The sequence below is a fragment of the Atractosteus spatula genome, chromosome 12, assembly GCF_055471065.1.
Source record: "Atractosteus spatula isolate fAtrSpa1 chromosome 12, fAtrSpa1.hap1, whole genome shotgun sequence".
Classification (NCBI taxonomy): Eukaryota; Metazoa; Chordata; class Actinopteri; order Semionotiformes; family Lepisosteidae; genus Atractosteus; species Atractosteus spatula.
The window spans coordinates 19,202,650-19,217,641 of NC_142717.1; the positions used below are offsets into that span (position 1 = coordinate 19,202,650).

Sequence of the window (14,992 nt, forward strand, 5' to 3'; positions counted from 1 at the left end):
CATCGAAGTCTTTAACTAAAGAGATACCGGAGTAAACAGGCATACTTTTAGAATTTGATTAAAAGGGAATATAATATTGAATCGCGTATATATTTTATGAAAGCAAGATTGCTCAGCTGGACAAAAGTACACAACCTACCTTTATCAGAAATATTTATGCATCAAAGCCTTTACCGAAGATATTACTAATAGTATTAATAATGAATGACTTTGGACAAGCTGTATACTCGAAGTATAATTTCTTTAGCACATTTGTACAAGCACTTGGAATCTGTCCAAGCCATACTTTGTCAGGCATTTTGTTTTACTTCAACGGGCATATAAACTCCCTTGCTTTTAACAGGGCGTTTCATAATTTCTAATATATTTCTGCTAATTTCTGCTAATATAATATGGAATCGCGTATCTAAAGAATTTAATAACGATATGATTATATTCGTGTACTGCGACAGGGCTATGTAGGGCTGTTTCGCCCCCACGTCATGCGAGTTGTCTTGTAGCCTACTGGTCTACGTGCCTGATTAACAACTTGCAGGTTGTGTGTTCAAATCCAGCTGGTGCTGGACTTTTCTTTTAACAAACATTTCTTCGAAAAAATAGAATAGCGATATTATGGACAATCAATTGACTTTTATATTTCAAAATATCGCAACATTATCGATTCTAAGTCATTTTTGATAACAATGAATAGTCACCTTCTTCCCTTCTGACAACGGTCCCTGCTTCTGCTTCCTGCTTCTATTGTGTGTGTGTGTAATAGAGTAAATTTTTATAGAGAAATGGAGGCTGGACAGTATGCGATACAATATAAACATTTATATTGATTTAAATCGTGTTTTGATTTAAATCGCAAACGCGTGTTTAATTATATGTGTTTTTTTAATCATAATCAGGCTAATGCAACATAAATTGATACAGTATCTCTGTCTTATTTTTAGTAAATAAAGTGCATTTTTGCACACTATATGTGCAAACGTTTTATGATATGTCGCTGTTGTGAATGTCTGTGGACATGTGCTGGCTGGACAGGAGGCTCCACTGTACACAGAGAGCTTAGAAGACAAAGATCAGACCTGGGCGCCGACAGTCAATCTGGACAAGACCAGTTATGGTTTTCCAGAAAAAAAGCCAGACCCCAGGGAAACAGCTACAAATTCACACTTAACAACACATTAACACCTAACAACGGGAGCAGGGACGAATTAGGCCAGTACCCACTATTGTTAAACATACAGAAAAGGATATTAAAGTATTGAATATTAGTATTGGCTTTAGTATTAGCCATACAGAACATTAAAGTGCCCCTTTTCCATTCAGCGGGTGCCTGAGCCGCTGTGTCCTATCTTCTGACAGTCGCCGTTGTGAACAAACATTTCTTTGAAAAAATGAGACGTTTCCCTTGGTCAGAGATATAAATATATAATATATAAATAAATTAAATTTAACTAACATGTGAAATAGCGTGTGAAAAAGTGGTAGTTTAAGCTTTTCTGCTAATATAATATGGAATCGCGTATCTAAAGAATTTAATAACGATATGATTATATTCGTGTACTGCGACAGGGCTGTGTAGGGCTGTTTCGCCTCTCACTTCATGCGACTGTACCAGGAAGAGGATTTCTTTCTATTCGAAACGTGTATTTTAAAAGTTTAAGAAGTAAAAACCTTACAGCGTACACAGATTTCTAAACTGATCAGGATCGTTATTTTTGTCTTATGCATAATAATGTTCACCGCTCTGTCCAGCAAATTAATAATAAACTTTATTTTATATAGCGTTTTAAACGAATAAGTAATTAGATTGCTCATAAACCTAATCACTTGCTTTTTCTTTTTATTTAGGCTCAGATTTCAACTATAGATCGAATTATTAATAACCATAATAACAACCAACCAACGAAAACAACCATATAAACATAATACCAACCAAAAACATAGATAACGACCACAATACAAAATCAAATATATCAAACCATTATACTCTCGCAAATTCCTCCAATTATCATAATCCCGCCCCTTATGCAAAACCAAACCCTCCTCCCATCCCAGTTTCTCCTCTTTATCATAAACAAAATCCACTTCAATTTTCAACATAAAGCCTTACTGCTTGCTGGGTTTTTGAGGGGGGGTGTCTTTCGCTGGAAATCTCGCCTGCTTCTACTTTACGAGTACAACCCCCTCTCTGCAGGAGTGCTGGCTGTGACGAATTAAACCGGTTTCACAAGTATTTTTAAAGTAGGAAGTACAGTGTTAACTGGTAGCTGGGCACCTCAATTAAGTCGCTTTAAGATGCTAATGCGTTGGTGTAACAGTCCGGGAGTGGCAAGCTTCTAATGTCAACTCGACTCGATTGGAAGACAATGAACGTATTTTAGCCCTAAATGAATTAATAGCAAACATGGTTTACATAAAATACATTTTTCCAAGAAAGTTTATAATAATGCGATCTATAGTTGAAATCTGAGCCTAAATATACAGGAAAAGCATTTTCAGAGAGCAATCACGCTGTGTTTATGTAGAAAAAGCGATTAGGTTTATGAGCAATCTAACCTAGATTGAGCTAATGAGCAATTACCTATTCGCCTAAAACGCTATATAAAATAAAGTTTATTTAGAGATGAATGATCAGTGTCACAGTTTAAATAATTTTCGTAGGAGGGCTTGGACAGATTCCAAGTGCATTTTTGCAATTTACATTGTAATACAGTTTAGAATACAGTTAGTCTAAGCTTTATCAGCTTTATTTATGGGTTGCAATTTAGAAAAAGCCAAAAACCGCACTCAAAATGCAATTTAGAGCTTTCTGGCAAGGGGAGACACCCAAATTATAATGTAACATGCCACTGTTTGTGCATTAACAAAGTTATACTGCAATTTTCCTTAGATACGCGATTAAAAAAAATAAATTTTTTGAATCCCCGGCGGAACACACTCCATAAGAATCAGCGCTTTTATACAGTATATCGCCTTTAAACACATATATTTAAACACGCGTTTATGATTTAAATCAAAACACGATTCAAATCAATATAAATGTTTATTTTGTAACGCATAGGTGACTATTCATTGTTATTAAAAAGACTTAAATTCGATCATGTTGTGATATTTAGAAATATAAATTTGTTTGGTGCGAGTGAGGTTTTATTTAATCTCTGACCACCCAAGGTCAAACGTTTCATTTTTTCAAAGAAATGTTTGTTAAAAAATAAAGTGATACTTTACAGTAGTTCCATGGGATTCAATCACAGACCATGTGACATGGGAGTCAGGAAACTAACACACAGCGCCACCAGATTTGATAACGCTATAAAAACGCTATAAAATAATGTGACTAGGCACAGAACAAGTTTACAGCACAGTACAATAATAAATGCTGACCATGACTTTAGAAGCATAAATTACCTTACACTCAATTTAAACACAAGCTGTCTTTAGCCCTCTAAGCTGGTTCATACAGAAATGTAGAGATCCAGGCTCAGAACACACAGCTTCATTAGCGAATACATATGCAGGACAACTAGAGAAGACGTTTTACAGAGGATGGATTTTTAGAAACATCCCATCAGTGACATCACTGAAGTCAATTCCTACTGTGGGTAACTATTGTGTGAATAGTTTCACAAGAATCAGACAAAGGTTTAAGCATCACTTGTTCTAGATAAAACTGCAAAAAAAAACAACAACCCATAATGTACTTCTTTGCGGCTCTGTTTGCCCAAATCATATATTCACAACGTTAAATTAGAAAATAATATTACGTAACCAAAATCCGCAATATGGAAACAGAACCTGTGTAATTGTTGACAGATGATGTTCTCGTAACATTTTTTCAAGACAAACTACAACATTTATAAAATGACTTGTATGTACTTGATATCTCTAATCAATCCAAGGCGATATAGTTAAAGCAGTCCCCGGACAAAACGAAACTAAAACGCCCTGGGCATACCGTTTCGCGCTTCTTATCAGTTGCTCAAAAGTAACTTGACCGTATGAAATGCATAATATAAACCTAGAAACATATACAGTACGTGAGCAGTACTTACGTAGTATCGGTGTCAAGACATACCTCTCAAATACTGTAAATCAAGTTAAAAATATCTCAAGACCGATTCTGCTCATAATGAAACCATGTTTCGTGTATGTTTTCTTTAAAGTACCGAGACCAGCTATATACTGTATGTTTATGTTCCAAAATTAATATCGTTTATGGCCTTCACACGCGTTGCAGTATGCTCCTATTCTTTTTATGCTCAGGCACTAAGATTTCCCTTCAGTGGTAAAATTCCATATAAATATTCAATACTTAAACTGGCACAGTTAAGACATTAAATATACATATACATACTGTATACAGTACAGTTTGCATACGGTAATATGTTTATGTTCCTAAATCAATCTCTTTTATGAGCATGTGTAAGGCATGGTGAATCGATTCTCAAAAATTACTGTACTTTGCATGATTGGAAAAAAATGCGTGATTGCGAAATGCTGTGGTGTTACTTTTACAAAGACGGTCAATGAAAAAAAGAATGTGGACCAGGGCAATACTTTGAGTTTACAGCTTGTCCAAGGTCATTTATTATTAATACTATTAGTAATATCTTCGTTAAAGACTTTGATGGCTACAGCTCAAACATGAGAGGTTGAGCTTTATTAGCTCCACCTTGCGGAAATTCCGGATACTATTATTTTGCTAGCGGTATTTACCGGTAACTTGCGGTAGACTGCGTACAGCATACCGGAAAATAATGCGGTATCGCCCGCGCATTTTGAATGGCTGCATCTGTAAAAGCTTTCTGTTGTTCCATAAGACCCAGTGTAAGTTAGTACTTCATTAAAAATTCACAAATATTTACAATAATATTCACACCACAATATATTGGCATCACTTTTAACACACACATCGCATATTCCTTATTAAAAGTAAACATAAGTTTACAATTTCACAAAATGGATATTAATAGTCTCAGATTTCAGTGGATGGCTTTCTCACAAACCTGTCTAGAGACTGAGTAATGGATCTATTTTTAACTGCAGGCATCCCTTTGGGGTGTATGAGTGTGTGTGTTTTTCCTATCTCATTACTCTGGTCATTACCCTTTCCACTTTAAAGGTCAAAACATTCCCTGAGGAATAATCTGCATTAAAAAAGAGTTGCACAATATTAAAGCTAATCTTTATGACTTTCTAATATCTTTGTAAGTATCTAGAGATATTAGTAGCTTGAAATTATTACAACCCTGCCGCGGGTCATAAAATCTATAATATTTGCAATTCGTGTCTTGAAATTTATCTCAGAAAAACTAAAAATAATAAGTTTTTCTAAACAAAAAATAAACAATTATTTTTAATGTGTTTGCCTAGCTGCAAGTGGACAGAGAAGCAGCTAAACACAAATGATCAAATGGGGTTTTCTGGAGAATTACTCTGGTTAATCATAATATAGGATAAACACTTAACAGATCACAGAGCACAGAATAAAAAGACAGGGAGGAGATACCTGAAGAAACAGAGATGAGCCAGAGACAAAAAGAAATACCATGACCACTGTCCTTCCCTATGCTTGTGCCATGTGAGAGGACCTCATTGTGACCTCTCCTGGATACCAGATAATGGATAAGTAATTTGATCCTCATTTTAGAGAGCTTGCTGTCTTATTTACTTTAAGAAATTATGATTTCCTTTATTGTAGAATCCTCAGGCTAAAAATAATCTCACCTGGCTTAAGTGATGCATTTTCAGAATAGCAAGATTCACATTTACTTTTGGGCATCCATATGGTAAAGAGATTTAATCTTGGGTTATACTGTTTTATTTAGGATATAGAGAATTTTCTTTTGTTAGCCTATCAAGGTGTTGTTTCAGATTACAGGTGTAGGTATATGGGTCTGTAGGATGTAGGACACTGAAATGCATAGTTTTGTATATAGTTTAGTGTTTAATGATGTATGTTCTGTAATGTTTTGTTTAGTTGTATTATCTTACTGTTAATAAATATTTGTGTGTCAAGTTTAAACTTATTTTATTACTCTTTCACCACATTTGTGCCAGAAAACAAATAGTCTGTTGCCAAACCTGACGTGCCCCACATTTTTACCTACTACTCACGTACATTTTTGACATTTTAACATTTTATTTAACTGCTCTGTTTTGCAGATCTTACCAAGCATTCCATCAAGGAAGGCGGGTCGATTCTCTGGCGGGAGGTACACACAGACGAAGTAGACAGGCACGCCTGAAAGAGCCACACCTATTCCCACCAGGGAGTTAACAGTGTCGCTGTAGAGAGGCATCACCACCAGAAACACGCTGCAGATGCAGTAGACTATAGGGAAGAACAGGCTCAGCTGGGAGTGGAAAAAAGAAGTGAGATTACGTCAATAGGACTGAAATATGGTTAGAATTTCTGACACTCTTTTCATAGGGATTACTAATGAATTAACTGCTATATATTTAGGGACTTCCATTTACATTAACTTACTTGAGACGTGATAAAGGCAATGCTAAATGCTCTCTTTTCAGTCCACCTCACCTTGACAGGCCTAGGCATGTCTGGAAACTTGACACGAAGGTAAATCTGACTGCCGATGGAGAGGCCGATGAAGAGCCAGTAGTTGAAGCTGAAGTAATTAATCAACTGAAAGACATCCTCCACACAGAGGTAGATCAGAGACATCCCACCCTGAGGAGCAAAGTTTTGAAACTTTTTTTAAATTAAACAACACATGACAGCTTTATTCTGTTTATTTGTCTTAATATAACATAGATTTAATTACGGTCAACTATTAATAAGATAAATAGCATAAATAAATGTAACATGTTACAAGTGTCAGATTAGTTTCACTGATGTCAAAGTTACTTTGTAGTTTACCATTTAGAAAAATGAGTCTGAGCCAAAGGAAAAAAGATAAAATTAGAGTTCGGGGGTGGGTGTTGGACAAATGTGAATATTAAAAGCAGGAAAGGCATGAAGGGGATCTATGAAGTTATTGCGAAATAGTAAACAGGCCATCTCCCCTCCTATGTGCCCTTAATCCAAACCCAAGAATACGATGTCAAAAAAGGCCTGTATCAGCAAAGGTTCTTGCCTAGAGGGAGTTTGAACCTTGTAGCCCAGATATTACATGCATTGTGGCGAGCAGCTAAGACAGCTAAGCTGGTCAAAAGTGTGCTTGTATCCCTACACTTGCTGGTGTAGGAGACGTAGCAGCAAGTCGAGCTGATCACCTCCAGGCAATTCCAAATTGGTTGGGAATAAAAAAGGCAAAAAATGTAACTGGCAATTCCAAATGTTTAAGTGCATAAAAGAATATCAACAGACCAAGTGTCTAATTCCATTTGTACTTACATTGAACAGCAAGGCAGGAATAGGAGTGTATCTCGTCACGTGGACCATGCAAAGAAAATTCGGCAGGTGACCTTCTCGGGATCCAACAAAGAACAGCCTGCAGGGGAGCAGAAGAGGAGGAAGCATCTCGATTCCAGCACAAGAAGAAAGCCAGTCAACTGCACAGCATTTAATTACTTTAGCACATATTCACAGTGAGGTAGGACATGAAGAAAGATTGTTTAGATGTGCATTTTAGATCTTTCTTTTATTTAAATACACACTGCCGTTACCTTGGAGCATCTTTATTGTACTTTACTTAAGTACTTTATTGCTGAGGACTTTTTCCCACAAAACAAAACATCCTCTAAACGTGAAGAATGTTCTTGGTTGTGCTCTTTTTCTGCAAGGTCATTTTTCAGTTACTTACCTAGAAGCAGCTATAACAGAAGAGTTCAATCCTCCATAGCAAGATATTGCCACTGACAATGGTATCAGCCACTTAACAAAGCCAAGTACTTGGTCAGCAAACGTCTTAAAGGAAAAACAGATACATGCATACACATGAAAAGGCAAATTCCTACCATCACAACATCATCAAGGTGAGAAATCAAACTAATTTATTGCAAAATTTCTACTCACTTTCAAATTCATTTCTGTCTCCCTAACATAATGCATCATACGGGACAAACTCAGATGATAAAATGATACCAAAATTCATCAATATGATACTGTTTAGGGGACAAGTAATGAACTTATTAATAGTGACAGTTGCAAAGTATTGCTTATGCAAATATACCCATTAGGTTATGGGTAGATCACAAAGGCATGGTGGTCTATTAAACACATTCAAATCAACACCCTACCTGAAGGTAAAGCAAGCCATGTTTTATATTGAAGGCATTGAATATTAAGGCATAACCAGAAAACACTCTAGAAATGCATTAGAATAAACAATACATAAGGTAAATCATTATCATTACCTACAGTATAATCATATGACCCCCTTATTTATTCGTATGAGCTTAACATGCAGAGGTTACATAGTTATATTGTCACAGTCAGGTGCCTCAGCCAGTCGCGGCTGGCATCATCCAAATTGGTAAAGTTGCTGGGGCATCTGAAGCAAGGGCAGGAGTATAGGATGTGGTCGGCCGTCTGCACGTTGCCACCCCCTAAAGACATAGGACTATGGGCTTGTGATCACCGCAGTTGCTGTATGTTTCATCAACAACATAGAACAGAGTTTTTTTATATATGCCATATTAGAGATATACCTATTAAACAGTGAATCCCCGAACACAGAAAATTTAAAAATAATATAAAGGACTGGATGGTACAGTGGGGCAATAGTTAGTATTGCAGCCTCGCAGCTCTGGGGCCCAATTCCTCAGTTCCTGAGGTGCTCTCTGCCTGGAGTTTTAATGTTCTCCCTGTGTTTACATGGGTTTCCTCAGGGTGCCCTGGTTCCCTCCCGCCACAGTCCAAAGATGTGAACTGACTTCTATAAAACTGGCCCTGGTGCGAGTGTGTGTGCCTGTGTTTATGTCTGTGCTTACCCTGCAGTACTATCCTTTTCAGAGTGCATCTCACCTTACGCCTATTGCTTGCCAAGTTAGGCTCTGGCTCCACCCGTCACCCTGAACTGGATAAGCAGAATAGAAAATGGATGGATAGATAGAATATAAAGGACATCTTTATATGCCCTTTGTCTGATGCCATGTGTTTCCAACACAGAATTCAATTTGTGTTGAGTATCTCCAGTGCCAAAGGATCTGGCTGGAACAGAGGGTACATCACCCCTTCTTTAACAAAGGCCAAAGTACATTAACTGAAGAGGAAACAACCAGCACCATTAATTCCTGTAAATCCTGTTTTCAGTATTTCAGGGTTGTACACAAATAATTTTATTCCCTTTACAGCATATTTTTCTTCATTTTTTTGCTTTTCTCATACTCTTCAATCAGCATTTAGAAACTTTTTCAGAAACTCTGAACAGTTTTTCAACACAGACACAAAAAAAGTTTTTGCATTACAGAACTAAATAAAATAATAAGAAAGACACACCAGTTAAACTCTCTATAGACCTCATTAATAGGCAACATTGCCTATTAATGTGTTTTGCTAATCGTTTTAGCACCAAGTACAGGCTTTGAGGCAAAGCCGGATAAAATGATTTGCATTTCATTTCCTAGGAATTAAAAATTATAAAAAATAACAGGGCAGATCCTGTATACTGATTTTTCTGTTCTATATATTACATATTGGTTATATTAAAATACACAAAGAAAAATCACTTCTGAAAAATTATTTGTGAAGAGCTCCTTTTCTCTCTCGCCAGATAAACCATTTTTTTTTCTTTCTGCAGAATTTTGGTTATTACTGTCTTGTGCTAGTTCTTCCTACTGCAGTGTTATCATGTCAGTCACACTAACGCCTAAAAACAATGTAATATTTACCTTGAAATTCTGGAGCAAGGTACAAAAAACTGTCTAGACTCTGCCATGACTTAACATTTAATTGACAATCTGTTTAGCACGAAAAGGAGTGGTATAGTGTTTTGTTTCTGCTGTGGTATGTTTTCCCTTGTAGTATATAAAAGATTATTATTGTTACAGCTTTTTCTAGACTCAACAGCATGTGGCCTAACTCTACCGCTGTAAGTCTTGTTGCATGAGTAACCTACATACTGATCTAGCTTTAACCTGCTTAGGAGGAGGAATCACCTGACCATCAGGTCAAATGAGCTAATGTGCCACTGCATGGGCTGTGAATGGGAGAGAGGAATGGGAAAGGAGTGTCTGTTATTTGTATTTATACTTCTCCCTGAGGTGGAGGGTGAGCCCTTGGTGTCTAATGTAATTTATAAACTCCATTAAGAATTTAAAGAGCATTTAACATTATAACATAACCTATAAGGTACATCATCAGAAAATGTCAGTAATAGCATGGAAAACACACCCCTCCTTTGAAAAAACAGCACACATTCTGTGGCAACCAGAAAATTACATCTTAATTTCTTTTCTCAAGACACGGTGTCTTAGAAAGGGTCTCCTGTTCGATGCAGAAAAACTAACTCCTAGTCTTTGATGATTTTCTGCGTGTAGACAAATGCTTTTCCCTCTTAAAATACTCACCACAGCCACCGCTTCACTGGACAGGACTGTATCAATGTCGAGCACAGTATAATATGCAATGTTGGTCAGGATGTAGATAACGGTAACAAGGGGCATTGAAATGGCTATTGACAATGGGAGATTCCTGTCAGGAAAAGAAACAATGTAGATTAAAAGAAACATTACAACTCTTTTATTAAAGTCTATTTAAAATATGCTTTGCCACTATATTAGAAACTGTTAACTTCAAATAATGCAAATTGTGTTTATTGCAATAGCCAGGCAAACAAAACAGACAGTTTTTCCTTTCCCCTGGAGTGCTGCTTTTGTCATGAGAAAGACAATCATTAGGTGTCAGCACTGAAAAAAGTTTGCTGGAGAGTTCTCATACTGGGTGGGGGTTTGCAGGAAATACCACAAAACTACCAACCTGAACTGTAACAACAAAAAATAAACAAACATATACAACAGTAATTGTTTTTAACTAGTACGAATTCCCACTTTGCCTTCTTATTACACAGGATAAGCATCATGATATGTTGCACAACAATTACTATTCAAATAATTATTTAAATAGCATCTGCATCAGATAGAACCTGCAGCAGAGAGTACACGTATACATCATGTTCCTAACAATGAACATAAAATTAGCTTGGACCTTATGGTCTTATAAAAATCTTTAAACTGCATAGAAAAAGTAAATCGTAAAAAAGGAAACACTTCTTTACATTGTAGCGGCGAGGCTTAATAATAAGGCAGAATTAAGTGTTTCTGAGCTTCCCAAATGAGGCCCCATTTCTCTGTTCATCTCTGTGGTGCAGCCACAGAGAAACTATTCATGCAAGATGATTTAAGGTTTCCTAGGACAGCTCCCAAAGGGGGATGCACTTAGCTAAGTCTGGCTATCATGATCAATGGTCATCCACTGGCGCCTATCAGTCTAGGGAGTGCCGGATGGACATCTGGACTGCATTACTAAGTGTCAGGACTAAGTGACTCATATCTCACCTTGATCAACCAATCAGGGACTGGTAGGGCTGAGTAACCCACGTGGGACTCTGATGCCCATGGAACTTTCAGCCAATCAACAAGCTGAAGTTCCTCCAGGTAAAAACAGGCAACACAGGCCTGGAGATTCAGATTCAACGAGATTCAGATTCGGGAGATTCAGTAAGATTCTGGAGAGGATTCTGTGGACTGTTCTAAAGGGAATTCAAAGGAGAATTCCAGGGCAGGACGGCCCAGGAGCAGAAGGCTCCCAAGGGCAGGACATTCTCGCAGCGCGCCTCCTGACCATCCTGAGACTCAGCCCGGACAACCACGGAACGGCCAGTGTGTCCGAGTGCCAGAACTTTCCTTTGTTCTAAGAGTCTAGAGTGGAGGTTGCCAGAGAGTAACCAGCAGCAGGCCTCGTGGACAGGTCAGAACTGTGGACAGCTGAATCACTATTCAGAACTAGCTCTTCATCAGGAACGAACCGGTCCTCTTCCTGACTTGCTGGGATCCACAGTCATCTTTTCTCCTGTGCACAAACTTTGCTAGTTAAAGCCAACACTAACTAGCCGGTCAGTGAGCATCAGCAGCGCACCGTCGCAAGCCGCACAGCACAACCTGGCACCGAGCCAGAGAGCGCGGATTGGACAGCAACAGCCTGCAACTGTTTCTTTGTGCCCGCAGGAGATCTGAATCCTCAGAAATTGGATGAGTATTCAACTTCAATGCATTACAGCTCGAGAATTCAATTGTTATCCCAACCAGTTGATATCAATTTAATTCCTAAGAGTTATGTACTTGTTTTGAGTATCTAATGTAGAAGTTGTAACCAAGTTCATTTACGAAACGGTCTTAATGAATGATATACTGAACGTATGTCCTCTTGATGTGTAACACTTCGTAACTGATTGAATATATACCTTTTGTATTCTGATAACCCTCTCGATAAGATCTGTTAGGTTTATATGCATATTCTATGTATTAATAAATTTATCCTCGTGTATTAGTACCTGTGTGTGCGCGTTGTTTGAGTTATGTCACGTGGTTGGATTCTAAAGCCATCAAAAGAATCAACTTTGTGATTTACTGCTACAATTGATAATTGTCTCAGTAAATGCCCAAACCCTACAGAACTGGTGCCTTCAGAGAGCCACTATGATTACATATTTGGCGTCCCTGAACGGCTATGAAACACTACAACATAAAGGGTTGTGGGAGTGTGGAACAAGCTACCCATGCAGTTTAAGTTGATAGCCTTATTCTTTTCAAGTGAAAGCTGGATTAAGCTAGATCCTTGGCTCCATCTACTGAATGGACTTTCTAACAACTCCACTCAAGTGGAAACCAAGGTGAGGATAGAATCAAAAGTGATGAGCAAAGCTGTGGACTTTTGGTGTATTACACAACTGGCCAAAATGTATTTACTTCTACATACACTGCAGTGCAGAATTCTTGTATTAAACTGAAAGACTAATTTTGTACAATAAAATACAGATCAGGAGTAACTGTTAGCTTTGTTTAAAATGGCTAAATTGTCAGTAGACTACCATGGGATTGTGATTTTGCACATGGAAAACGAGTGAAAACTGCAGCATAATGCAAAATGTCTAAAATGCTTGGACAGCAGTGTACATTTTGGTGAAGATTGTTGTAGTTGCTGTTGAAGAGAGCTTAAATAAATCAGATTCTGTTGTGTCAGTACCAATGTCAAAAACCATTATCATATTTTAAAACAGTCTTCTACAACTGAGGGTGTTACAGTAAAGCACAGAAAACACTCTCTTCCAAATAGTGCAACACTGGTGACCAGTGTAGAAGAATTAGCTACCAAGTACTGACTAATTTTTACAGATATTTCAAGTCGAAACATCTAAAAATATGTTAAACAGCAGTTAAAAACAAAGTTAAAAAGCATAAGATGATGAAGAATTATATTTCTACATCAAGATGCTGTTTACAAAAAAATACATTTAAGGCATAAATGTAATACATAAATACATTCAGACAATTTGTCTCTGCAAGATTTAGAATTGACAAAACATGGAATTTGCACATTTTTCTGCTCTATGCCCACCCAATAGGAAAACTGGCAACTCTTAAGTTCTGGCTTTTCTGTATTGACACCATTCCTGTGGTATCACTGACTGGGTAAGAAGTGAATCTCTTGCTCTTGTCAGTAACCCCAGCCCTGACCTGGTACCACTCAGCCAGCTGTGCACTGTCACTCGGGAAATCCTAGCTACAATCGACTAGTGAAATAGCTTGAACTCCCCACTTCTGGGACCCACATAAGCTTAGCCATCCCATGTGTGCCTTTTCTTGCTAAGACACTCAGGAGCAAAGTAAAATACTGAAAAAAATTACTTTATTTAACCTCAAAAGTATAAACACCTTACATTTATGCCAAAACATCAATCTGTCCACCAATTCCAAAGCAAGTATAGAATTGCAGATTTCCACTGGGCAGAGGAGAAATGTAACTAGGAACTGGAAAGATCTCCATCAAGTTTGCTTTTAGAAGGTGAGTTGAAGTTTTGATTTAGGTATAATCCAAACCTAAATCCTTAAGTATTGTAACCCACAAGAACTGTTGTTAAAACAAATCACAAGTTTGAAAGATCTCTAACCATTGTTGTTGCATATCTGTTCACAAGCTGGTAACTATGTTAGTGGTCTGGCAATTCTAAAAAAAATGCAGAAATAATTATTGTTTGTGCTCATTATGAACCATACCTCAAGTTTGCCATAATACAAGACTCATTCTACTTTCATGCGTTGATGCTGGACCGCAAAGAGATATCTTAAATCCAAATAGGCTGAATAAAACATGCTGTCTAAATGTATACAGTAACATTAAAGGAATTTTAAAAGCTTGAGAAGTAGGAAGTGTTTAGGATGTAACTGTGCTTAATAAAGGATTTGTGCCAGTACCAAAATGTATTTCACAGCAGGTAAACTGTATTTTCAACTTCAATACCTCAGCAAACCTTGCAAAATAAGACAGTATTTGGTTCTTGGCAAAATGTTCAAAATGGATGTGCTGTGGGTGAGGATCCCATAAGTGCTGTTATCGCTGCAGGGTTTATTCTCTAAGAAACCAGAGTTTTTTACCTAGGTGTGCTTGTCCTCAAATACTCTTATCATGATAAACTCTGTCACCTGGATATCTGCAGTATCTAAGGGAAACAACATTTTTTTCTAAAACACAAGTTCTAGAAAAAGATCTTTAAAGCCACTGCCATAGTTTCTGAGGTGACCCGCTTTACCGTTCTGGGTTCTTGATTTCTTCTGTGACAAAGTTGAGGGTGTCCCAGCCAGAATATGAATATAGAGCAGAGTACAAGGCTAAGGCCATGTCTCCAACATTCATCTTGGAATTCCTGAAGGAATCTTCAAAGTTCTCAGTTTTCCCTGCAAGTGACCACACAACAATCATTAGCAACAGGCTGGGCTGAATCAAGTAAACATTTAAGATGTGAAAAGCCCGGATTCTTATGATGATCAGATCAGATGGATTTAGAAGAAGCAAACTGCAAAAATATGGGTGCTTGAA

The 14,992-nt window shown here is 37.5% G+C and overlaps 1 protein-coding gene across 1 annotated transcript in view; it reads right to left on the minus strand.

The window, feature by feature from the left end:
• LOC148822742 (Y+L amino acid transporter 2) overlaps window positions 1-14,992 on the minus strand; it is a 35,490-nt gene that overhangs the window by 5,663 nt on the left and 14,835 nt on the right. The window contains exons 4-9 of the mRNA XM_088929384.1: window positions 14,706-14,850; window positions 10,468-10,591; window positions 7,761-7,864; window positions 7,352-7,448; window positions 6,536-6,685; window positions 6,167-6,350 (exon numbers count right to left, since the gene is read on the minus strand). Coding sequence (XP_088785510.1) covers window positions 6,167-6,350; window positions 6,536-6,685; window positions 7,352-7,448; window positions 7,761-7,864; window positions 10,468-10,591; window positions 14,706-14,850 — 804 coding nt within the window. The remainder of the gene's footprint in view (window positions 1-6,166; window positions 6,351-6,535; window positions 6,686-7,351; window positions 7,449-7,760; window positions 7,865-10,467; window positions 10,592-14,705; window positions 14,851-14,992) is intronic.